We start from the raw sequence: 25,754 nt of genomic DNA on the forward strand, positions 1-25,754 counted from the left end.
AGCCTGGCACTTCCCAACTCAGAGCAGCTGGTTATGAATATTAGGCCCTGACTCTTAGTAAGGGCTTTCTCAGTGGACCAAAAAGGGACAGACAGACCTTGAGACCCTGACCATGCTTCAGATTCCTCATGTCAGGTGCAAGGATTTACCACTGACCAAGGATCAGGAGTGACCCAGTCCTGACCCATACTAGTGCTCGTGACTACAAAGCACCCGCTGGTGGGTGGAGGGACTCCCTCCCTGCTCAAGGTGATGCCTCAGGAACTTCCTGAGCACAATAATTTCTCAACACTTGCACAGGTTAGCTCTGTGTGTTGGCACCAGAGGGAGAAGAGACAGATGCTCAAAGGCAGAAGGATCCCCTCTCCGTGCTAACTCCTGCTCCTGTTCCCAAGGTCTGCTCTTGCTCGCAGCTGCCGCTTCCCTTCAAACAGCAGGATGCTTGCAGCCATGGCCGAGTTCAGGCTGTCCACGCCGGGCACAACAGGGATCAACAGTCTCTTGCCTCCAGTGCGCTCAGCCAGCTGCAGCGACTCCAGGCTCACGCCATGGGTCTCTCCGCCTATCACCACAGCTGCTGGGGCCCTTGTCCAGTCCAAGTCGTAACTCTGGACCTCAAGGTCAGGGAGCCAGTCTCTACTGGCTCCAGCTTCTAGATCTTCCTCGCCCTTTTCAGGCTTATGAAACTTGAGGAATCGTCGGTCACATGCACTGGGTTTATTAGATGCTTGGGCCTGGGCGTACAGGCCACAGTTGTCTGCCACATAGACTCGGGTGTCGGGGGGTAGGTGGTCTGGCACAGCTTCCCATTCCAAGTTGTTGACAATTGGAACCTGGAAGTGAGCGCCCATACCAGCCCGCAGCACTTTGGGCTCCCAGGCATCCACGCAGCCTAGAAACAACATACAGCCAGGATTTACCAACCTTGCCACTCTAGTGTCTAGATTCTGATGAGGGGGCACAGCGAGTGAGAAACAGGACTGTCTGCTCCCCGAGGTGGCCATGGCCAGTACATGGTCTGCAGGAGCAGTGTCTAGGTTTTTAAGCTAGTTTGTGATAGAATCTGATGGATGTTGGAGGAAGGCCAGTGGGGCTTCAGTGTTCAATCTGGTCTGCAGCAGGGAAGACACCTGAGATGGGGAAATGAGGCAGCAAGTGCAGTCCTCCCTGGACCCAAGGCCAAGCCTTAGGCAGTGTACGGGGGCGGGGAGTGGCAGAAAATGAGCTTGCATCTGCAGGTATACTCCTCCAGTCACTCCAAAGGCCAGAGTGGAGTCAGGCTAAGGCCAGATTCATCTGGTGTCCCAGGTGGATACAGGGGCCTATTCTTGGGGCACTCTACACTCCTTTCTCAGGCACATTAGTAGGGAGCTGGACTGGAAGTGGAGCAGCTGGTAGCACTCATATGGTATGCTGGCACTTGCAAGCAGCAGCCCTAAGACAAGTTTTTTAAAAGTTAATTGATCAAAGGTGGAGGAATCCACCGGGGGGAGGGGAGGGGGAGGGGGATTCCCAAAGCCTATGAAACTGTCACATAATGCTAAATATTAATTAAAAAAAAAAAAAAGTTAATTGATCAAGCATCAGAAATGAACTAGGCAACCAGATCTTAGAAGGAGAGTAAGACATGGAGATGTACCCTCAACCAGGAGCCTCCCCACCAGGGCAGGAGTAGGAGTCAGCAGCTGGGCTGGAGGTCTAGGTGAGGATTAGGATCCAGACAATGGGCCCAGCTCTGTGGGGGGAGTTCTGTAGTCGGCACCCTCTACCTGGGGGTACCAGGGCATGGAGAGATGTCTCTTCACATGGCTGACACTGGGTACCATGCCAAGTGCTTCCCATCCTTTCTTGCCCTTTTACATGCCAGCCACCATGGTCAACATGACCACACCTGCCATCACAGTACTCAACAGTACCTCGCTCTCATGCTGGCAGACAAAGTCCTCCAACAAGGTATGCCTGGGAAGAGGCACACAGAGCAATTTGGGCAAGTTTCAGCAGTGACTGCAAAGGCTGGATGGCAGCCCAGTAAATGGTCTGCCCTCCCCTCTGCCTTCCAGGTGTCCTAACAGGCACTTCAGGCAGTCTGTGCGAAATCAGCCTGCTGACCTCATTCCTTCTACAGGAGTTAGAGGTCAGGAGCAGAAGGTGATCTTGTACCCCGCCATTTGGGAACGTGAGAAACCCAAAGGACCCAATCCCAGTGCATGCAAGGGAGGTCTTTAGCCTTTAGGTTACCACGCCGGTCCCCAAGTTTTTTTTTCCCCATGAATGACAAGTAATTTAACCAGCCATTAGCAGGTTTTAAAATCATCTTTAAAAATAATTAACATCCTCAGAATTACTCATGTAGCAGGCACACTGCCAAGCACTTCCAGTCCACCTAAAAACAGGCTCTCTTACCTTTGGTGAGTAAGACCCTGCTGCAGCCTGCCCCAGCGGCAGATCGCAGGACTGTGCCCAGGTTCCCAGGGTCACGGAGATTGTCACAAATCAACAGTAAAGGCAGTGAATGGCAAGGCGGACTCTCTGGATACATCATCTTACTATGGTCAGGTTTGGCAAAGATGCCTGAGGAAACACAACAGGAGGTACATGTTTGAAATAATCTTTTTTTACTTAGTTTACTTATACATTCAGTGCACAGGGAACACACAGATACTTAACTGCTAAAAAGCTTCAAAGTTAGAGCCCAATGCAATGGCTCAATTGGCTAATCCTCTATCTTCAAGTGCTGGGATCCCATATGGGCATGGTTCATGTCCTAGCTTTTCCACTTCCTATCCAGCTCCCTGCTTGTGGCCTGGGAAAGCAGTAGAGGACGTCTCAAAGCTTTGGGACCCTGGGAGACCCAGAAGAGGCTCCTGGCTTTGGATCAGCTCAGCTCTAGCTACTGTGGCCATTTGGAGAGTAAACGAGCAGATAGAAGATCTTTCTGCAAATCTTGCTTTCCAATGAAAATAAATACATCTTAAAAAAAAAAATTAAAACTACATTAAAATTCTACTAGTGCTATTTCCTTCCCAATGTTTTTAAGGAGCGCATCCTTTCAGAACCTGTTCTGTACATCTGCCTACATGCAGGCTCAGCTGTCTGTACGTTTGTAGAAGCACTTGTTATTTGCCTTAGGAAAAATTCACAGGGCTGGAATTGTGGCACTGTAGGTTAAGCTATCACTTGTGAAGCAGGAATCCCATGTAAGAGTGTCAGCTCAGGCTCTGGCCACCCCACATCCTAACCAGCTTCCTGCTAATGCCAGGGAAGGTACATAATGGCTCAAGTACTCAGGCCCCATCACCCACATGGGTGCCCCAGGTGGAGTTTCTGGCCTTGGCCTACCCCAGAGCCAGGTGGCGGCAACCATACTGGGGTGCGAACCAGCAGATGAAATGCTCTTTCAGTTTCAGTTGGTTCTGCCTTTCAAATGTAAGCCTTTTTTTTTTTTTTTTTTTTTTTTTAAAGAAAATACTTTAAGTATCATTCTGTAATCATCTTATTCAATAATATGTCATAAGGAATTTCTGGCACTTTGTACCATGAAGGCTGTCATGGTTCTTCCCGTACTGGTGGATACAATGTTTGGGTTTCCTCTTTACTCCATGGTTACTGTCCCTGTGAGGCTGCCCTAAGCATGCATGCAAATGATTCTTTCAGACACACAGGTGACAGGGACACATGGCAATGTCCACTCTCACCGTTAGCAAATGAAGTCAAACTGCCATCCCCACAGTTCCTGAAGTTTTATGGAAGGTATTGAAAAGAAAAAACTAGATTTAGAGTCTATGAAATTTCTGTGGTGTGAACGTGTGTATAGCCACATACGTCATCAAGGACCATGATGCTTACTGCAGAGATGATGACCACAGGCCCTGTGCTAAGCTCCTTCTATACATTCATAGAGAATAAAGACCTGATTCCTTTTTTTTTTTTAAAGATTTATTTTTGTTGTAAAGGTAGATAAACAGAGAGGAGGAGAGACAGAGAGGAAGATCTTCTGTCCAATGGTTCACTCCCCAAGCGGCCACAATGGCTGGAGCTGAGCCAATCTGAAGCCAGGAGCTTCTTCCGGGTCTCCCAAGCAGGTGCAGGGTCCCAAAGTTCTGGGCCGTCCTCAACTGTTTTCACAGGCCACAAGCAGGGAGCTGGATGGGAAGCAGGGCCGCCGGATTAGAACCGGCGCCCATATGGGATCCTGGTGCGTTCAAGGTGAGGACTTTAACCACTAAGCTATCGCACCGGGCCCAAGACCTGATTCCTTTCAAGAATGCTCACAAGGCATTGTATAAAGATTTTACTAACATTTTGTTATATATAATTAATTCAGTAAATAGGCTACTGCCTGAGGTTAGGAAAGGAATGAAACAGACTTACATCTAAATGAAGCAATGAAGAATTGAGGATTTTTACAAGAGACAATGCAAATACAAAGTCTCATCTACCAATCAGGGCAGTGGGATAGCAGTGGGCACTGGGCTCCTGACTGGCTCAGCTTTGGCCACTGCAGCCACTTGGGGAGTGAACCAGCTGATGAAAGATCTTTCTTTTTCTCACTCTCTCCTTTTCTCTGTATATCTGCCTTTATAACAACAACAAAATGCTTCTGGAACAAGGAGGTCAGTGACAGGCAGCGACTGCCACACTGACAGGAGCCTGTGACACGGTGGGCCAAATCTGTCCACAAATGTGCTCTCAGAAATGGCCTGAAAAACTCCAGGCCTGAGGAACAGTGGTTCTTCCTACAGCAAAACTCTGGCTTCCCCAGCCCCTGAAACTGCTGTGACCCACAAGGGGTCTGAGGACTCTGTTTTGGGGGCGGGGCGGTCTTAGACTGGGCAGTTACCCTTTGAGTCTGGGTTAGGTAACTTGTGTAGCTATCTAACACAGGCAAAGACTCGACCCCGAGGGACAAATGGTGCAATCACTGACCCATTATTCCTTGCGGGGTTACCAGGTCGGACCAATCCTTGATGTCCTCAAATTTCACCTTGATGAGGCTGACGCCCCGCAGCTTCTCCAGGGGCAGCTCCCTGAGGTACTCCAGGCGGCTGAAGAAGAACACCTGGGGCACCGCACCCGCCCTGAGCGCGTCCGCGATCAGCCGGCGACCTTCCAGCAGGATCTTGCCATGCTTTTCCCGAAACGGCCTGGATTTCACGATGGTCATGACACTGCTGTGGGCCGAAACAGAGACACGTGAGTAACTGCCCACTGCCTCCCCTCAGTTCTAACGGCTTTGCAGGGACGGCCACGCGGGTCCCATCACCTCAGCCTCCTGTCTCCGGCGAAAGCCTTGTCGTAGCGGAGCCCGGTCTCCTCCCACGTGCTGGGCCACCGGGACGCGGACGCCTGCGGCGGCTGCTCGGGGGTCTTGGCTTCCGACGCCGCCGGGCGGGGCGGCTTCCCGGGAACGCGCTTCCGCTCCACTACCTCTCCGGATGGAAATGTCAGCTTCACCGGGCTCCGCCGCAGCGCCCGCACCCAGCGCCGAGCGTCCAGGTCCGCAGGAGGCACCACCGGCCGCAGCCGCGGCCGCAGCCCCAGGCGCACGCCGCCCACCAGCGCAGCCATCTTGCCGGCGCGGGGAGGCTACGTCACGGCGGCGCGCCAGCGAGCCCCGTGACGTCGTCGGCCGGGTCCAGGCTGGGTGTGTGGGAGGCGCGGGCAGTGCGCGGCGCAGGAGGCGGGCGGCGGCAGTCATGGCATCTCGGCGGGCTCTGCATTTCGTTTTCAAAGTGGGAAACCGCTTCGAGACAGCGCGTTTCTATCGCGAGGTCCTGGGGATGAAGGTGCAGGCCGCGGGCTGGAGGGGGCTGCTGAGGCGGCGCCGAGTGGCCGGTGGGTGGAGGGGTGGCTTGCAGCTCCACCGGGAGAGGGGGTGACTCGACTCGGGCCCAGGGGCTTTGCTGTGGGCGCTGCAAGGGTGTCTGTCCTCGGGCTGTGTGATTTCGGGTTAAAACGGGCTGACATTCGTGAACTGCTGGTTACGGACCCATGAGCATCGTAGTTCTTGCGCAAATATTTGCCAAGATACTGCCAGCGAGAAACTTGCAGTCTAGTGGGAAAGACGTAAAGAGAGTGCTCTCTTGGGGGGAGCAGTAGCTCGGACTCTCCCGAATTGGAGCCTTCCCGTATGGAAGATCAGAATATTCAAGTTCTCCTAATTTGGGGGGATCGCAGTGGAATACGCAGTCTGCAAGTCCTTTCACCAGCCCAGCTGGAAAAGAGAGCAGAACCCAATCTGTAACGCTGGTCCTGAGGCCAGCCTCCTGCCAGCCCTGGGCAGGGGTCCTGCCTCTCTCCTTTAGCTGGAAAGCGAATGTGGACGTTACCAGAGAGTGCTTGATAAGCTGACGTAGGGGCCACACTCAGGACCGCTGTAGGAGCAGGAGTGCTTGTGGGAGCAGAGGCCACGCAGACAAGGAGGGCTGCTAGAAGGACTCTGTGACTCCACCAGTCATTTTTTCCCCTACCTGCTGTGTTGGGGAGTTCAAGGTTAGGCTTTAGCATTGCAGGTGTAGGTGAGCCTCATATTTGCCCTCAGCTAGAACTCCTGGCCTGGGTCAGGGTGGGGTGGACGTTGGCACTTTACCTAGTCAAGACACTTCTGGAAAGCCGAGTTGTAGAAGTGGCAGCAGAAAGCCACAGAGCTCTTCTTTGTTGGATTTCTTCCTTGAGCCCAGAGTGATGGTAAGGATTTTATGGGATAGATGTTTAGGATTTATCGGATGTATGTGTTATGGACTGTTTTAAAAAAAAGGACAGCCTTTCCAATTTGTGTGACTAGGTGGACCTCTACAAAGAGGTGGGGGGGTGGAGAGCAGTTGCGTAGCCTGTGGGTTAAGATACCCTCATTGCACATCGGAGTGCCAGGGTGTTATTTTCAGCTGCAGCTTCCCACCAGGGCAGCCCCTGGAATGCTGCAGTGTTGGCTGAAGCAGCTGGGTTTCTGCGAGCTATGTAGGAGCCCTTGGTTGAGCTCCTGGCTCTGGCCCCAGCCCTATAAGGAGTGAACCTATAGGCAGAAGATTCTCTCTCTGCCTTTGAAAAGAATGATTATTTATTTTATAGGTTGATAAATTTGTGGAATTTTTGTATTCGAAAGGCAGAAGGTCAGAGAGGGAGGGAAGGGAGAGAAGGATCTTCTGTGTGCTAGGTCATTCCCCAGATGCCTTGGCCAGGACTAAGCCAGGAGCCAGGAGTTCCATCGCGGTCTTCCACATGGGTGGCACTGCCTCCCCAGATGTCTTAACAGAAAACGACCTTGAAAGCAGAGCCGCCGAGATCCAGACCAGCACTTTGCTAGGACATGCCTGCATGCACCACCACGTCAACCCCACATTTTCTTTTCTTTTTTAAATGTAAGGGAGGAGTTACACTAGGAATATTGAGGAGGTGATGCAAGCAGAGGGTGTGTTTGGGCCACCCTGGCAACATCTGTGCCTTCAGTGAGGGCTGCAATGAGGGAGCTGTATCAGGGCGAGGTTGGACCTGCCCCGATATCATCTCCAAGGCTGTGCTAGGGAACTTGGACTTCAGGCTGCAGGGAGGAGGGAGCTTGCTCAACAACCTCGAACAGAGCGGGGATGTATCAAAAACCGTGCTTCAGGGACATAGTCTTAGAAGGACCTCAGTCAGAGTCCTCCAGACAAGGGTTGGGAGTTTGACCCACAGCAGCAGCCATGGTCAGCGCAGAGAACTGAAACTAGGATGTCAGGTGCATGCTATGTGGGTGAAGTTCTGTGTCGGGTGCTGTGACTGGCTGTCTGCTGTCACGGTGCACCAGAGACCAAGGCTCCGCTCTTGAGCAGCACACACTCGCAGTGATCCAGCCGCACAGTGACTGTTGTAAGGCTGGGCCACACTTGCCTGCCGTGCAGCCTATAGTGCTACTCTCCAGCTTCAGGTGCTTACACAGCCTGCTGAGGCAGCCTGGCCTTGGGTGGCAGGCCGCTCTTCCTCCCTGCTGTGTTCCAGAGTTTGTGCCGATGGGAAGCCGTAGGCAGGAGTGAAACCCAGGCACTCTGATGTAAAATGGGACACACCTAGGCTAAACAACCCAGGAAAAGCCTGAAGCCCCTTTCCCTGTCTTACCTTCTCACTTTTTGTTCTTGGATAAATAAAGCCTGCAAGTGGTAATGAGTGTATTTTGACTTTTTAGTTTGAGCTGCCAGGTGCCTCACTAAGCACTTCATTCCTTGTTCTCACTCCCTTGCCAGGTGCTGCGGCATGAGGAATTTGAAGAAGGTTGCAAAGCTTCCTGTAATGGGTATGTGTTGGGATTCAATGAATCCGAGTGAGACTCCAAAGCGAGTGAGATGATTTTATTGTCTAGTCCAAGGGACAACCTCTTGCCATAGCAAGAAGCACCCCGAATGAAATAATCATGGGGTTTTTATAGTAAAAAAAATCAAAAAGCTACAGTGAGCAAGTATATGATTAGGGGCTAGCAGTGACACAAAATAGAAAGCATGCGACAGGAATTTACAACGTATAGACTTGGGGGTCCTGGTCATATCACTTCAACGCAGACAGTAATAAAATAGCATGCCTCGAAGGTAGCTGTCTTTCCCACAAATCCAAAAGCTCCAAGACTATCCCTATCTCCTGCCTGCCTCCTGGTCTTTCAGTAAACAGGAGCTTTGCTCATAACAGGATGCGGGTGTCTCTTTGGAGATTCCAGACTTCCAGGAGTACAGTCACCTTTATAATTAACCCTTTCAGGTATGTCCCCTGTGTCTTACAGTCACTTCCAGACTCAAGTTCCCCAGGGAGCATGGGGCAGATTCTCCCGAGTTAGTGAAGGACAGTGGCATAAACTCAACAGGTGACAGATTAGCAAAGCCACTCCACAACCACCGGTCCCTGCTGTTTCTCCACAGCCCCACACAATGTGTTGGGTACACCAGGCAGTCTGCTGGCGCTCTGAATACAGCTGGGGATCCTACCCAGTAGAGCGATCTGGAGTTAGGGTTAGATCCCCACAGGTCAAGGGCTGAGTCGCATCAGACTGCCCCTACTGTACATGTCAGGCATAAACCCAAGCCCCTGGGATTCCAAAGGCCAGTATGAACCAAAGGCTCCCAGATCCCCAAATCCCCTCCTCGGGTGTGGTCATTCACTGAAATGGCTTACAGAAGGTGAAGGAATACTGTACCACATTTATTGGTTTGTGAAAAAGGATACAACTTGGGAGCAGCCAGACAGCAGAGAGGCATACAGCAAGGCAGGTGGAGGCAGTATAGAGGTCAGGGCCCTGAGTAACAAAGGACACTCCTGTCCCTCAGGGAACTGCCAAGGTATTTGAAGCTCTGTGACAGGAACCAGGGACAGAGAGGAAATATCTTTTACATCATACTACAAACAAACGCATGCTCTAAATGAACAATGGTTAGTCCCAGGAGCCACGACGAGTTGGCCAATTCCAAGGTCTGTTGGGAATTGCAAACTTATGGATTAATACACCAGGAAATAAGCTAAAGTCAAGCTAGAAAACTTGGGGTTTCTATTCTCTGCTTTGAGGTAGATGATGAATGTTTCCCACAGACAAGTGCCAGGCAGGTGATCTTTAGCACTTATGGGTGCTCAGTCTGTAGGTCCTTAGCAGACCCCCTCATAAACATGTTCCTTGTTCTTCCTGGGGCGAGGCTGAGGGAGATTTTACTGGTGGTCATTTGGTTCATTTTCTTTGACCCCTCTAGGCCTTATGATGGGAAATGGAGTAAAACTATGGTGGGATTTGGACCCGAGGATGATCATTTTGTTGCCGAGCTGACTTACAATTATGGCATTGGCCACTACAAGCTTGGCAATGACTTCATGGTAAATATTTTGTTCCAACTACTTTTTGGCGGAGGCAGATGGCTGGTTTTAATATTAAATCGGGGAGGCGGGGAGGTGTGTGCCAGTGAGAAAGTGATGGCATGAGTGCGGATTTGCAAAAGGTCGTGGAGTTTTCCGTGCTGATCCCTGAGGGAAGCAGGCCTGGTAGATTCAGGAAAATGCAGGAAACCTGAATAGCCCAAATAGAGTGGCCAGGAAAGTGGTGGGAGATGGATGGCCATGATTAGCATCCGTGAAAGAAGTAAAAAAACCCATCGGGGGTTTTGAGCAGAGAAAAAGCAAATCCTGGCTGTTTTCTTAAGAATAAACCAGAAGCTGTGCTTTGTTTTGTTTTGTTTATTTAATTTTTAAGCATTATTTTATTTAAAAGAATGAAACAGATCTTAAATTTTTTTTTTTTTTTTAATTTGAAAGGCAGAGTTAAACAGAGAGAGGGATAATGAGAAAGAGATTCTCCACCCACTTGTTTGTTCTGAAAATGGTGGCAATGGCCTAGGCTGGACCAGGCGGAAGCTAAGAGTTTGATCTGGGTTTCCTATGTGCAACACTTGGGTCACCTTCCACCACTTTCCCTGGCACATTAGCAGGGAGCTGTGCCAGACCAAAGCCAGGAGCCTGAAATTCTGAGTCTCCCACATGGGCCTTGCCCACTCAGGCCGTCTGCTGCCGCCTTCCCAGGTGCATTAGCAGGGAGCTGGAATGGAAGTGGTGCATTCAGGACTCAAACGAGTGTTCCCAAATGAGATGTCAGCATTACAGACACTGGCCTAATATGCTGCACCACAACACCAGCCCTGTGGCGTGTGTTTTATAAAATGTACTCCAACCACAGAATGGATGATGGATGGACCAGACTCAAAGAGTCTGTTAAAGTAATCCAAGCTAGAAACGACTCTGTTCTCGTCAGAAGACCTAAGTGTGCATTATTGGGTACTTTGATTAAAGTGTGCTTTGAGAGTTTAAATTTTTTGACTTAGAAAATAAATATAAAAACAAGCAGGTAGCTAGCTGGCAGATCAAAGTAAGAACAAGATTTCTCTGGATCAGGCTTTAAAGAGGTTGTCTGTGGGGTTAAATGGGCATCTGGGTGCCTGTCTCATGGCTGATGGAGGACTTAGGCTCTGTGGGAGAAAGCACTCAGGACCCACTGTGCAGTCCTAGGAAGACACTGGTGAGGCCACGGAAGGCGCGGTGGTTTGCCCAGGGCCAGCAGGGTTTGGGCTTGTTGAAGAGATCTGCTGTGATTATGTACTTGCATGGCCTTGTTTTTGCTAGGGTATCACAGTGGCTTCTAGCCAGGCCATCAGCAAGGCCAGGGAGCTGGAGTGGCCACTCACGGAAGTCACAGAAGGTGTTTTTGAAACCGAGGCCCCGGGAGGATATAAATTCTACCTGCAGAAACACAATGGGCCTCAGTCAGGTAATTATCTCTGCACAAATATAAGCTTCTGTCTAAAGACGTCTATCTAGTGGAGGGAGAGAGGGTGCAAGCTTGTATTCTCGTGCGGAATCTTTGGTGACATGACAGGCTTTTCCCAAGTGAGTGCTTTCACCTGTTGTTCGAAATGACCTTGGACCTGTAGAGCACTGGGGCAGGTATTTGAGCCAGTGGCTGAGATGGTGTATTCTGTATTGGAGTCCTGGGTTCAGCTCTGACTCCAGTTGCTTCCACTGATGTGCACCCTGGGAGGCAATGGTAACTGCCCAAGTACTTGGGTCCCTCCATCCAGGTGGGAGACCTAGATGGAGTTGGCAGCTTTCAGTTTTGGCCCAGCCATTCCTAACTGCTGCTGACATTTATAGAGTGGACCAGAGATTGAGCAGCTCAGCAGTGGTGTTGAGCGCCCAGTTTCTGTTTTGTCTGTTCTGTTGTCCTGTCTACTCCTCCTGGCACCATTCCCTTCGTGGTGGAAGTAGGGCTGCCAGTAGTGACTGGCACTGCGTGTTCCCACACTCGACAGCTGGTGGGGGAAGGAGAGGCAGGTTCCTTGTGGCTCTTTTTTGTTTGTTTGTTTGTTTTTTGTTACAGTTTGAGTTACTGAGAGAGAGGCCTGCCTGGGTGAGGGGCTCCCTTCTGACAGCAAGGGAACCTTCCAGGTTGCTGAGAATGGGACATTTTCAAACTTGTTGATGCATTCTGCAGGTTATTACCCAGAAATGCAGGAATTTACATTTATATTATTGTGTGATGGTGATTTTTTTGGATGTTAGAATATACGTTAGCAAAGTGAGCAGCTTGCTGACTTTTAAACTATTTGCCTCTTAGATAGCAAAGTACCATATCTACTCTCCAGTTTCTTGGATTAGCTAGGAGCTTGTATGTTTTTCATACATTCATCATCCATTCTAATCCCTTCCTTGGTGGGACACTGTTTTGTACTTTTTGTATGTTTTTTCTCTGATGTTCATCTTTTTTCCCATTAATGTCTGAAAGTGATTGCCATATTAAGAATTTTGTTACGAAAAGTGCTGTTACAGATTTGCTTTCTTATTTTGTTTAATTTTTATTCTAATTTTCTTTTTTTGGTTGTTTCTGAGTTTTCTGTTTTGTTTAATTAGCCTAATAGAGCTTAACAGCTTTTTCTTTTTTTTTTTTTTGATGGTATCAAGAGTAAAGAAAACTCTCCACCTCCAAGTTGTAGAAATAATTATCTGTATTTAGTATTTTCATAGTTTTTCATTCTTTCTTTTTTCTTAGATTTATTTATTTGGAGTACTGTGGCACGGTAGTTTAAGCTGCCATCTGCAGCACTGGCATCCCATTTGGGCACCAGTTCAATTCGTGGCTACTCCACTTCTGAGCCAGCTCCCTGCTTATGTATCCTGAGAAAGCAGTGGAAGATGGGTCAAGGACTTTTATTTATTTGAAAGGCCAAGTTAGAAGAGGAGACAGGGCAAAAGCCAGGAGGTAGGAGGAAGTTCTTCCGGGTCTCCTATAAGGACTTGGATCATCTTCCCCTATTTCCCAGGCACATTAACAAGCAGAAGGATTGGAAGTGGAGCAGCCAGGACTCAAATAGGCGCCCATATGGGATGCTTGCAACTCCGGCAATGGATTTGCATACCGTACCACATGAGCCCTGATTTTGTGCTTTAAGCTGCATCCTTTGACCTGTCAGGATGTGGTTTTCTTTTAAAAGATTTATTTTATTTTATTTTATTTTATTTTTTTAAGATTTATTTATTTTTATTACAAAGTCAGATATACAGAGAGGAAGAGAGACAGAGAGGAAGATCTTCCGTCCAGTGATTCACTCCCCAAGTGACTGCAACGGCCAGTGCTGCGCCGATCCGAAGCCAGGAACCACGAACCTCTTCTGGATCTCCCACATGGGTGCAGGGTCCCAAAGCTTTGGGCCGTCCTCGACTGCTTTCCCAGGCCACAAGCAGAGAGCTGGATGGGAAGTGGAGCTGCCAGGATTAGGACCGGTGCCCATTTGGGATCCCGGGGCGTTCAAGGCTAGGACTTTAGCCGCTAGGCCACGCCGCTGGGCCCTTGATTTATTTTATTTTCATTACAAAGTCATGTATACAGAGAGGAAGATCTTCCCATCCAATGATTCACTCCCCAAGTGAGTGCAACGGCCGGTGCTGTGCCGATCCCAAGGCAGGAGTCAGGAACCTTTTCGAGGTCTCCCACATGAGTGGAGAGTCCCAAGACTTTGAGCCTTCCTCGACTGCTTTCTCAGGCCACAAACAGGGAGCTGGATGGGAAGTCCAGCTGCTGGGATTAGAACCGGCACCTACATGGGATCCTGGCGCGTTCAAGGCAAGGACTTTAGCCGCTAGGCCATGGCATCGGGCCCAGGAATATGCTTTGCCATTTAGTTCAAACGTGCTGTTTTTCCCTGCCAAATGATAAGCTAGTTGTTTTAGTGCCTTTTGCATAATGATTCCTTTCTTCCCAACTCTCACTATAAACTGCGTTTTGATTTTTGCTTGGGCCCATTTGCCCTCCTACTCTGTTGTCCTACACTGACTGTGTAAACCTGCCTTGTTCTTACCCTGCAGATTCTGTAGTGAAAGTAACTCTAGCTGTATCTGATCTTCAGAAGTCCTTAAACTACTGGTCTAGTCTACTGGGAATGAAAATTTATGAAAAGGATGAAGCGAAGCAAAGGGCCTTGCTGGGCTATGCAGATAACCAGGTAAGCAATCTTAAAGAGAAATGACAAACGTGTTACTTTGAACTTGGCTTAAAAATGAGGTGAACCTGAAGATTGCTCCTATAGTTTCTTCGCAGTGATTATCAATATTTATACAGAGAAACAGAAACAAGAAAAGGAAAACTGGTGATAACCTCCCCAGTCAGAGTCTGTTTCTATTTATGCTTGGAAGATAATCCTTTCAGATGTACCTGTGTGTAGTCAGAAGAGATGCAGACAGGATTTAACGTATGATTGATTTATTTAGTTTTCAATAATTTGAGTGGGAACACTTAGCTTCTGATCCTCTCACTGAATTCCTGCCGTGACCTGGGCTGGGCTGGGCTGGGTGCCAGGAAGTCAATCCATTCTTCCCAGACGGGTGGCAGAAACCCAATTACTTGAGCCATCACCTGCTGTTTCCCAGAGTCCACGTTATCAGGAAGCTGAAGTCATTAGTGGAGGCGAGTGACAGAGCCAGGCACTCCTCTCAGACATGAGCATCCCAGCCCCTAGGCCAAATGTCTACCCATCTCTGTTCTTTGTCTAGATAACAGCACTGGAGTATGATTTTGTCCTTGTACTTTGCTCCCGCAGTTTTCCTAGGAACGATTTTACAAACGAACTTGCATACACACACACTGGCGCACGTACAAGGTTATCCGTTGCACCATTGTTTGGAACAGTGAAAGATAAGAACCCCAGTGTCTTGTGGCTTACAGGAATGTCTTGCTAATTTATGGGTCAGTCCTAGAGGAAGCTGTAAAAAAACCTGGGGCTTCTTTATGTACCAATAACATTAAGTAGAAAAGCATGGAACAGAATAGGTTGTGAATTGTGCTACCGTTTGTATTCCACTAAAAGACGCATGAAGTATGCCCTGAGTATCCAGGTACATAGCACCTGGCGTCTACAGCAGGGGAGGGGAGAGGCTTGGCTTCACTATAGCCCTTTAGTGCTGACTGAAGTTGTTGTCATGTGTACATACAACCTGTTTCAAAGTCACCCCACTCTCTTTTCAGTGTAAGCTGGAGCTGCAGGGCATCAAGGGTACAGTTGATCATGCAGCAGCTTTTGGAAGAATTGCCTTTTCTTGCCCCAAAAGTGAGGTAATGTTTGGCAGCAGATCTTGGGTTTCAACTCTGTGACTGGCTCCTTCAACTCTGCATGAAGTTTGGCCCTTCTTTGTTCTCACTGTAATGGAGGCTCCCGTGTCAAGTTGGTTCGAGAACCTCTGGGGTGGTAGTGTATGTGACCTCTTGCTCCCATTGCCTTGTGTTGGTCCTCCAGTTACCTGAATTAGAAGAACTGATGAAACGCGAGAAGCAGACGATCCTGACTCCCCTGGTGAGCCTGGACACTCCCGGGAAAGCCACAGTGCACGTGGTCATCCTGGCCGACCCTGTGAGTAATTCTCAGAACTGTGACACCTGTGCCAGGGCTTTCGCCGAGATGTCTCTCTGACAAATGTCTTTCCTCTTCCTTGATGCAGGATGGACACGAAATTTGCTTTGTTGGGGATGAAGCCTTTCGAGAACTTTCTAAGGTGGATCCTAAGGGAAGCAAGTTGTTGGATGACGTGAGTCTCTTTTCTTAGTTTGTGTTACTGTAGCGGCTTCTGCAGGGGCAGCAACAAATGTGGACAGGGAAAGGCTAAAGGTTGTGCCCACAGAAATCAGGTCCTTTTGTTGTCAGGGCCTGTGTCTTCATTGCTGCTTCCGTGTCCTGTCATCTGGACTCGGGGAGTGTGGCTTCCCACTGCCTCAGGGGACCGCTGCTCCTGTACCTGTCTCTGTTCTCTTCAGTGAATGGAAATGCCTGGTTACCAAGCCTTCTCCCTTCCTTCGCTCCTTCGGTCACCCCTTCCCCATGCTACCACATCCCTCTCTCCCCTCCTAGTGAGTTATTCTTATCAGCACAGCAAGGAGCTTTTTACTGATCCTCTCTCCTTTGTCCAGATTTCTTTCTTTCTTTCTTTTTTTAATGAATAATCTTTTTTTTTTTGGAAAGTCAGTCACACAGAGAGGAGGAGAGACAGAGAGAAGATCTTCTGTCCACTGATTCAGTCGCCAAGTGGCTACAACAGCCAGAGCTAAGCCGATCTGAAACCAGGAGCCAGGAACCTCTGGCCTTCCACATGGGCGCAGTGTCCCAAGGCCTTAGACCGTCCTCAACTGCTTTCCCAGGCCACAAGCAGTGAGCTAGATGGGAAGTGGGGCCGCTGGGATAAGAGCCGGCGCTATATGGGATCACGGCGTGTTCCCAGGTGTCTTTTATTGCTTTTGTTAATTAAAAAAAAAAAAAGATTTACTTATTATGGTTCAGCACAATGGCTAAATCCTCACCTTGCAAGCGCCAGAATCCCATATGGGCACCAGTTGGTGTCCTGACTGCTCTGCTTCCCATCCAGCTTCCTGCTTGTGGCCTGGGAAAGCAGTAGAGGATGTCTCAAAGCCTTGGGATCCTGCACCTGCGTGGGAAACTTAGGAAGGCTCCTGGCTCCTGGCTCCTGGCTTTGAATTGGTTCAGCTCTGGCCGTTGTAGTTATCTGGGGAGTGAACTAGCGGACAAAATATCTGTCTTTCCTCCTCTCTGTAAATCTGATCTACCTTTCTAATAAAATAAAAAATCTCTTTAAAAATAATTTGGAAAAAAGGTTTACTTATTTATTTGACAGGGAGAGCTCCAGAGGAAAAGATGGAGATCTTCTATCCTCTGGTTCACTCCCCTAAATGACCACAGCAGTCAGAGCTGGTCTGATCTCAAGCTGGGAGCCAGAAGCTTTTCCCAGATCTCCGACTTGGGTGCAGGGTTCCAAGGGCTTGGCCCATCTCCCACTGCTTTCCCAGGTGCATTAGCAGGGAGCTGAACGGGAAGTGGAGCAGCCAGGACTAGAACTGGCACCCTTATGGGATAGCAGCTTTACCTCATACGCCATAGCACCAGGCCCCAGGTAGCTTTTTTAAACAGTGTGTCTACACCATTTCTACTTCTAATCTTCCATTTGCACATCTGTATTCTACATTGCCTTTCAGCACTCAGTGAAGTGCTCAAGTTCACTCATTGCCGACTGCCATCTTGTCAAATCCAGCAGCAACTATTCTGTTATAAACAGCATTCCAGGCAGTCATTTTTGAATCCCAGCTCCTGGTACAGGGTGGGGGACGTCTGGCCTTACCAAGGCAACCCACAGGTAGGACTGGAAATTCAATAAATCTATAGCAGTCTAACTAAGTTGATAATTATGCTGATAAATCAAGTTGATAATTAAGTTGATAAATAAGCCTAATTAAGTTTATAGTTTTGTGTGGCCTACAAATGATGCTATAAATATCTTAATGGCCCTTGGCAGTAAAGCGGTTCCCCACCCCTGTACCTAGCAAATACTAGGTGTGTAATAGATAATCTGCCTTCTGTTTAATGATTCAAAGAATGAATCAGAACTGTCCCAGTTTTATCACTTAATAGCTACGTGACTGACTTTAAGCAGTTAAACTCTAAACTTCAGCCTCTTTATCTAAAACTTTGAGACAGTAAGAGTGTCCACCCTGTGGGATTATTGTGTAGTTTATATAGAAAGCTTGCCAAACTGCTGATGTAATAGCAGACATCGATTAGTGTTAATTAAAACAGGAAATGTGTAGAACACACACATACATAAACATAATGTTATCACGAAGGGAAGTGGAGTCTGAGCAGCCAGTCAGTTGGCAGATCTCTCTTGCCCTTCCACACCGATGACCAGCTTCTGCTTCCTCTGAGCTCCCCTCATCCCTGTCTGCTTCCCTGCGGTGTCAGGCTTCCCGTCCATCCCCTGCTGGCCCCAGAGCAGCTTGTCCCCGCAGTCCCACCTTGCCTCTGTTGGATTCTACATTCTTCTCCAAAGAGAGGATACCTACTACTCCGGCGACGTCTACTCAGAACTCCCCCGTCAGCTGTTTTCTGTCCAGCTCCTCTCTCCCTCCTAACCCGTCTGTGGCCCCAGACAAGTGTCTGTCGCTGATGAGGAGGCACTTTTCCGTGTTTTGTCCTGTCAGCACTGCCCAACACAGTGGACACCATGGCCTTCAAGGCAGAAAGTTCTCTTGTGCCCGTTTCCAAATAGTTTGCATCCTAAGCCCCCAGAGGCAGCTGCTGTTCTCATTTCTCTCACTACAGATTAGTTTTGGTTGCTCTTGGACTTCATACAAACAACTATTCAGTAGGTACTTTTGTGTCTGGTTCCAGCAAACATTTTTGAGATTTTTCCATGTAACTGCATATTTTATAGTTTGTTCTTTTTTTTATTGTTGAGTGTCCTTTAACTTTGTGAACATAACAGTTTATCCATTCTTCTGAGGTTGGACACAGGTTGTTTCCATATTTTTTTCTATTATAAGGCAGGCAACTGTGAATATTTTTGTCTGATCTTGTAAATGTCTTTCTTGTCTCTTACATGAATGTAAATAAACTTACAATATCACACTTAAATATCATCCTAGAGTAAACGTGTAGATATTTCTGCTGGGTACAGACCTAGGAGTAGAATTGCTTTTTCCTTGTAAGATATTGCCAAACAGCACAAGGAGCTGCTGAAGGTGCTGGCAGGTCCTGCTGCCGGATGTCTGAGGCCATCTCTTATGAACCACCCGATGGCCATTGTGGCTGGGTAGGTACTGCTGGGTGACTGAGAGTGGTTGCAGTTTCCACAGAAACAAGTGAAGGAACCTAGCTTTTCTCCACAAAGAAACAAACTTTAGCCCATCCTGTGGGGCCACTGCTAGTTCCAGGCCCACAGCCATGTTGTGCTGCCCGCTAGACCAAGCAAGGACGGCCTCACCTGGAGCAGGTGAAGGTTCCCGGTGGAATCCTGCTTCCCTAATGTAAGCAAACAGATGGTAGGTCTGGAGGCCATCAAGATTCTGCCTCTGAAGCCTGCAGGAAAGTTTGCCTATCTGGACCAACAGCCATAAGTTGTTCTGTCCACTCAGCTCTCGAAGATGAATGCATTCTCACTGTGTGTCTTTATTGTCTTACTCTTCTGGAATGCCCCTTATTTGAGTTCAATTTTCAAGGCCCTTTCAGATCTAGTGTTTTTGGTTGTTTGTTTGTTTTTCTGTTTTGTTTTTTTTTTTTTAAGGTTTATTTTGTACCAGAAAGGCAGATATGCAGAGAGGGGGTGGGGAGTCTTCCATATGCTGGTCCACTCCACAGATGGCCACAACAGCTGGAGCTGAGTCAATCCAAAGCCAGGAGTCTCTTGTGACCCATTCTCCGATACTTTCCCAGGCCACAAGCAGTAGCTGGAAGGGAAGTGGAGCAGCTAGGACACGAACTAGCACCCATATGGGATGGCAGCACTTGAAAGTGGAAGATCAGCCTGTTCACCCAAGACGCTGGCCCCGGATCCAGTTTTTTCTTTTTTAAGTGATTAGTGTTTCCATTATGTGCCTTGCCAGTTTTATTTGTTTGTTTGTTTTTTCAGATGTATTTATTTATATTTTTTTGGAACTCAGATTTTTATTGAGAGAAGAGAAAGATCTTCCATCTGCTGGTTCACTTCCCAAGTGGCCACAATGGCCAGAGCTGAGCCAATCCAAAGGCAGAAGCTTCTTCTAGGTCTCCCATGTGGGTACAGGGTCCCAAAGCTTTGGGCCATTCTCTTCTGTTTTTGTAGACCACAAGCAGGAGCTGGAAGGGAAATAGAGCAGCCAAGATACAAACCAATGCATGCAAGGCAAGGACTTTAGTTCCTAGGCTTCTGCGCCAGGCCCAAAGTTTGGGTTTTTTTCCAAGATTTATTTTTATTGGAAAGGCAAATTTACAGAGAGAAGGAGATACAGAGAGAAAGAGCTTCTCTCTGCTGGTTCATTTCCCAAGTAGCCACAACAGCCGAAGCTGAGCTGATCCAAAACCAGGAACTTCTTCCTGGTCTCCCATGCAAGTGTAGAGTCCTAAATATGTGGACCATCCTCTACTGCTTTTCCAGGCCTCAGGCAGGGAGCTATATGGGAAGTGGAGCAGCCAGAACACGTACTGGCACCCATATGGGTGCTTCAAAGTGGAGGATCAGCCTATTCAGCCATGGTGCTGGCCCCAGGTGTAGTTTTCTTGTGATTATAGTTTCCAGTCTGTGCTTTGCCAATTTTCTTACTGCAGTCTTATGAAGCGCAGGGACCTACTTTGGTTAAGTGCAGTTAAGTGAGTCCATACCTGTGTCATATACAGTGAACTTCTAGAATTACCTGGGTAACTGGTGGACATTTCAAACCCAGCCTGTCTTAAAGTACTATCCAAGGTGGTTCTTTAGGAAGCATCTCTTAGAATGACAAGTTTGTATGTGCCTTGTACACATTCTGTCATCTCTACCACACTGAGCCAGGCTGGTAAGCATCCCCCTTGCAGAAGAGGAGCCTGAGGCTCAGCGAGAGGCAGCCATTTTCTGGGCAGATGTATCTATCTCGTAGGCAAAGCTTTCCCGCCACTTCTCTTCTTTCCTGTCTACCCTGCTCCCTGCCCTGAACAGCAGCCTCCGGCTGATATTCCAATTGTCCCAGCTAGACTCCTCCAAACCAGTTTTGTTGCTGTTGTGAGCATTTGAGACACTCTTAACAATCATTTTAGATTTATTAGACAGAGCCACTTTTGACTGCTGCTTTGCTCACCCCTAAAGTCCTTTATTAATCACCAGAGCTGTGCATTGTCTCTGACATGTCTTACCGAGACCTTCATCATCATCATCTGTAATACCGCAAAAGCCTTCTGCTCCCTCCTCTTCACTCCCCATTCCTGCTGCTAGCAGTTATTTCCTAACACAGATACAGAGGAGCTGTTGGAAGTGCGTCATCTTCGCTGGTCAAGGTCGCAGATACGTTCCAAGCTCGCTAGCAGAACACTGGGGCAGCCAGTCTTCCCTGCTCTGAGCTCTCCACCCGTCTGTTTCAGTTCTCTGAGTTGCTTGCATGAACCCAGGATACATTGTCGTGCCTTCACCAGAATGGTTTCTTGCTTTTCGTCCCTCTTCTTCAACTTACCACCCCAAACTCAGAGGATTTCTTGGGTCCCCAACACCAGTTAACTGCTCTCTTTCTCCTCATTTTTCATGGTTCCTAAAGGACAGAACCTTATGTACATTTGTGAGGTTGTTTTTTTTTTTTTCTTCTTAAGCATATCCTTGATTCTTATGTGTTTAAATATCATCAAAATAATAAATCACAGTATGCTCTCCAAGTCCTGCTGACCAAGCCAGCCACATTCAGCTTTGCTATTTATCAGTCTAAAAAGAGAAAAACTGGGGCCCAGAGCGGTAGCTTAGTGGCTGGAGTCCCCATCTTGCATACTCAGAGATCCCATATGGACGCTGGTTCTAATCCTGGTGGCCCCACTTCCCATCCAGCTCCCTGCATGTGGCCTGGGAAAGCAGTCGAGGACGACCCAAAGCCTTGGGACCCTGCTCCTGCATGAGAGACCTGGAAGAGGTTCCTGGCTCCTAGCTTTGGATCGGCTCAGCTCTGGCCGTTGGCTGCTTAGGGAATGAATCATTGGACGGAAGATCTTCCTCTCTGTCTCTCCTCCTCTCTCTATATCTGACTTTCCGATAAAAATAAATAAATCTTTAAAACAAAAAAAAAAAGAGGAAAAACTGAAGACTGTGCTGTTACTTAGCTGATTAATACTCCACTGTGTGGTGCAAGCATCCCATATAGGTGCCAGTATTTGTCTGGAAGTAGCTGCTCCACTTCCCATCCAGCCCTTTGCTTATGGCCTGGGAAAGCAGGGCAGTGGTCCATGGCCTTGGAATCCTGAGCCTACATGAGGGACCCAGAAGAGGCTCTTGGCTCTGAGTCTGCTCAGCTTCAGCCTTTGTTGCCATCTGTGGAGTAAACCAGCGAATGGGAGACTTTCTGGAGTGAGTCAGCAGGTAGAAGACTTTTCTCTGTCCTTCCTTCTCTCTGTAGATCTACTTTTCCAATAAATAAATCTCAAAAAAGAAAAAAAGAAAGAAAGAAAAACTACATATAGTTAGATGAAGATACAGATAGAAATAAATTTCCTGCTTTTCAGTCACAGCCATCATCTTGTGACTTCCTGCAGGGAAGCTGAGTGTTTCCTTACTGTCTTGCCAGTCAGATGCTCGTTTTCCTTTAGCCCGATCTCAGTTCATGCACGTCTCTGCGGATGCCTTTAACACCCCCTTGTTTCCGTATCCGAATCCTCAGCTGTTCCCTACACCCCTCCAAGCCTTAGACCATGTTGCTGCTGCCCTGCCACCCCTCCTGATTCCAGTGCAGCTCCTAACTCCAAGTGAAAGCCATGGCTTTTGTGAAGATACTCTGATACTTGCTTTTTGACTGAATAAATGAATGTCTTTATTATTTGGGAAGCTAAAAGGACTTCTCATAGAAACAGAACCTTGAATGTAGAGACTCAAAGCTCGCCAAATGGAAGCAGCATCCGTGAATTCTCAGTGGGCTTTTGCAAGGAGGTACAGGCAGAACAGGTGGCGCTACATCCTCGAGTGACACACTCTGCAGGTTTGGGTCTTACCAGACAGGGTCTCAGGAACACTAATGATTCTTGAGTCCACCAGATGCTAAGTGACAGTACTCTGTTCTGCCAGTAACCTGGCCTGCCCAATCGCTGCTGTGGCAGGCCTGGACTCCACAGGGAAAGTGCCTGGTCTTCCTGTGTGTCTCTCCCCGCCCCATTACCCACACCATCCCCTTGTCCTGGCTGCACTAGTGCCATGAGTGCGGAGAGCTCAGTGAAGGATAGCAAGGACCATGTCTGGATTTTCAGTCCTAGAGTAAGCATGTGTTCTGTTTGTTTCTGTAGGCCATGGCAGCAGATAAAAGTGATGAGTGGTTTGCTAATCATAAGAGACCAAAGGCTTCGGGTTAGTGGAAGACTTCGTGGGGAGCAAGCGCTGTGGTTCCTGGCCAGCATGAGGCGTCGTGCAGGCAGGGGGTCCCAGGTGATGAACATGGCTGTATTATAATCCTTCAGAGCTGTCGCATATTTTAGAAATGAAACCCAATTCTCACCCAGGCACAGAAGCTCTTCACCGGAATGGCATGTTGTTTGTACGACTGTTCAAGGTGTGGCAAGGACCTTCCAGCCTGGGACAGTCCCATGCCACCCTGACTGGGCAGGGAGGGGGTTTTGAGGTGCTGGGGGTCATGTGGATCTTCAGAGCATGACCGTAATCTCTTCCCTGACCTTGCCCTGACAGATACTGATATTTAAGATTTTTGTTTTGGAGAAGCTTTGTTCCTTGCTTAAGAGTTGGTTGACACCCCATCTCACATGCTCTGACATTCTGAGTTGCTACAGAATGCAAGAGGGTCTTCCCGTGTTGGTCTGCTCCACGCCTGGCTCTCTATATGATTTTTTTTAATCCTCCCAAGATAGAACACCATGTTAAACTTTCTAAAATTTCTTAAATGATTTCCTCAGCCTTCAAAAAAAGTGTTTTTTTTTTTTTCTTTTTGTTTTCTGCTTCGTTTTGAGCTTTAAACAGGATTTTTAAAAAATTAGTTTTAATTACTGGAACAAAACCCAAAAAAAGTCACTAGAAACTGAATTGTGCTGGGTGTATTATTTTATTATTTTTAAAAACAAACTTCTGTAATCAAGCTGCTGTTCCACTGGTCTCTGAGTCTCGTGCTAGAAAGTGCTATCCAGGCTCAGACTGCAGAGACTAAACTGGGGAGTGTGAACCAAGTAACCCCTAGAGCTCGGCTCCTGCTGCTCCTGGGGCGGAAGGCTTGTCTGCCTCCCTGCCTCCCAGCCTCCCTTCCCGGGGAGCACTACCAGACTTTCCATTCCACACAGATTCCTTCTCATGGGAAGCAGTCCTGAATTTCACAGTAAACTAGGTTCGGTTTACCCCTCCCCTGGGATACGGGTTTGTCTTTTTGTCTATACATGGGAAGTTAGCAACACAAATTTCATGTAATCAGATAAGGTTCTGTGCCTGAACTATGTTAATTTGCAAGTGTTCTTTGGATTATTAATTCTTGTTGTTTGTCTCTAATAATATTGTGAAAATACTTCCCCTGTTTCAGGCTATTATAGTGTGGCTTTCTAAATTTGTTATAAGTTTAAGTAATAAATTACTAACACATGTGTCTGTCTTATACTTTAATGTATCAAAAAGTGTTTTTCTTCAGTGTACAACGATGCATGATTGAAAGTAATGCTGTTTATGCACTTGGGACGTTTTGGCTTTCTGATGGGCCTCTAGGTGAAATGCACAGATGTAGGGTGGCCATGCTGCAGGAGCTCTCCTGTGTTTGTAAGATTTGTTTTATGTGAAGGAGAGAGAGAAAGAGGCAGGGAGCGAGGTACAAAGGGAAAGAAAGAAATCAATCTTCCAGATGCTGATTCACTCCCCAAATAGTCACAGTTACCAGAGCCAGGCTGATGAGGAGCCATTAGCTCCTGACAGGTGTCCCACGTGGGTGCCGGGTCCAAGGACTTGGCAGCCCTTTGCTGCTTTCCCAGGCCATCAGCAGGGATCTGGATGGAGAAGTGGAGCAGCCAGGTAACGATGCCGGCCCCTTTCTTAGTTTTTATCTCCAGCAGACGTGACTTTTTCAGGCACCTGGAGATTACCACCTAGCAATCAGATCCCAGACACGAAGGAACAGCAGCTCAGGTCAGGCACTACCACACTTGCATGGATTAAGGGATGCGTTGTGTTCTGACAACCAATCCCCATACACAAACATATTCATGTTACCCCACACACACCTCTTCCTAGAAACCAGGGGCAACTGCAGAATTGTCCCGAGAAAATTATGGTTGCTGGGCACGGTGTGACAGAGGCTGAGATTTTGAAGCCCTCTGTTCTATTTCTCAACTATTTTGTTGCTATCCACTGCAGTAAACGTTTGCCTGGCTTCACCTGTGTTCAGTGGGGGCTTTTGGAAGGCAGAGCCCTGCTCTACCCTCCATAGTTTTGGGTTCTTGGAGAAGAAGGGGGCTAGGGCCCTCCCTGCTCTTCAGAGACCAAGTCCCTGGAGCCTGCTCTCCCTGATCGTAGACCCTGCCTGCTCCTGCCAATTAGTGACAGGTGTTATAGGAGTGGCAGGCTGGGGAAGTACACTCAGAGCCTCGCAGAGCGCAGGGGGCATGGGCCCTTGCCCAGACCAGGGATACCCGTGCGCCATTCAACTCGCATCCTGCAGGCCTGCACTTCTAGTGATTTATTTCTGCCTCAGCCATCCCCACCGCCACCCATGTGGGTCGTTGCCCACCAGGTCTTCTCAGAAAGACACTCCCAACCGGAAAAGCCTCTCCCGGAACTTCCTTAAGCAGCCTCGTTTTTCTTCAGCTCATCCACTTTGGCCACATAGTTCCTCATGGCGTCCATCTTGGACATGCCTTTGATCTTGTTCCACGCCTCCCACTTGGCCTTGGCTCTCACCTCTGAGACAGGAGGCACAGGGAGGTTGCAGTCGCCCTGAGTGGCCTGTTTGTAGAGGCTGTACATCAGCAGCTTCTCCTGGTCGCTCAGAGGGTTCTTGAGCTGCTTGAGGGCCGCGCACGCCATCTCAAATTCCACCTGGCTCATCAGGATGCCTGAGGCTTGGCCCCCCTGGCCTTGCTAGTTTATCCCCAGGGAACTGCGGAGTGGAGAGAACACGTGAGGCTAATAGTGAGCTCCTAGGGAGGCAGGGACACGTGTCTGCACAGGTGTGTGGTTTTCTCAGGTACTGCACAGGTGTGTGGTTTTCTCAGGTACTAATTGCAGACCAGGGGGCAACTGGCTGGGTCTGCTGCACA

At 48.4% G+C, this 25,754-nt stretch overlaps 3 protein-coding genes across 4 annotated transcripts; 1 reads left to right on the forward strand and 2 right to left on the reverse strand.

The window, feature by feature from the left end:
• Nucleotides 1-351: 351 nt before the first annotated feature.
• MRM3 (mitochondrial rRNA methyltransferase 3) lies at nucleotides 352-5,597 on the reverse strand. 2 transcript variants are annotated; one of them, XM_004594029.2, is made up of 4 exons: nucleotides 5,264-5,597; nucleotides 4,927-5,171; nucleotides 2,404-2,571; nucleotides 352-892 (listed from the first exon to the last, which is right to left on the reverse strand). In XM_004594029.2, exons 1-4 carry the CDS (start codon nucleotides 5,566-5,568, stop codon nucleotides 372-374), a joined length of 1,239 nt encoding a protein of 412 aa, XP_004594086.2. In that variant the 5' UTR covers nucleotides 5,569-5,597; the 3' UTR covers nucleotides 352-371. The 2 variants fall into 2 exon arrangements, with proteins under 2 accessions (XP_004594086.2, XP_058531323.1); XM_058675340.1 differs by having other exon boundaries at nucleotides 4,985-5,171; nucleotides 5,264-5,573.
• A 22-nt stretch (nucleotides 5,598-5,619) lies between these two features.
• On the forward strand, nucleotides 5,620-23,453 carry GLOD4 (glyoxalase domain containing 4). Its single transcript, XM_058675341.1, has 9 exons — nucleotides 5,620-5,786; nucleotides 8,217-8,266; nucleotides 9,699-9,819; nucleotides 11,116-11,260; nucleotides 13,852-13,988; nucleotides 15,008-15,094; nucleotides 15,276-15,389; nucleotides 15,478-15,564; nucleotides 22,800-23,453. Exons 1-9 carry the CDS (start codon nucleotides 5,697-5,699, stop codon nucleotides 22,863-22,865), a joined length of 897 nt encoding a protein of 298 aa, XP_058531324.1. The 5' UTR covers nucleotides 5,620-5,696; the 3' UTR covers nucleotides 22,866-23,453.
• Nucleotides 23,454-25,159: 1,706 nt separating this feature from the next.
• On the reverse strand, nucleotides 25,160-25,608 carry LOC101526351 (diazepam-binding inhibitor-like 5). Its single transcript, XM_004594031.3, has one exon. The coding sequence runs from the start codon at nucleotides 25,540-25,542 to the stop codon at nucleotides 25,279-25,281; it is 264 nt and encodes an 87-aa protein (XP_004594088.2). The 5' UTR covers nucleotides 25,543-25,608; the 3' UTR covers nucleotides 25,160-25,278.
• Nucleotides 25,609-25,754: the final 146 nt, after the last annotated feature.

The sequence above is a fragment of the Ochotona princeps genome, chromosome 17 (assembly GCF_030435755.1).
Source record: "Ochotona princeps isolate mOchPri1 chromosome 17, mOchPri1.hap1, whole genome shotgun sequence".
In the NCBI taxonomy this organism is placed as follows: Eukaryota; Metazoa; Chordata; class Mammalia; order Lagomorpha; family Ochotonidae; genus Ochotona; species Ochotona princeps.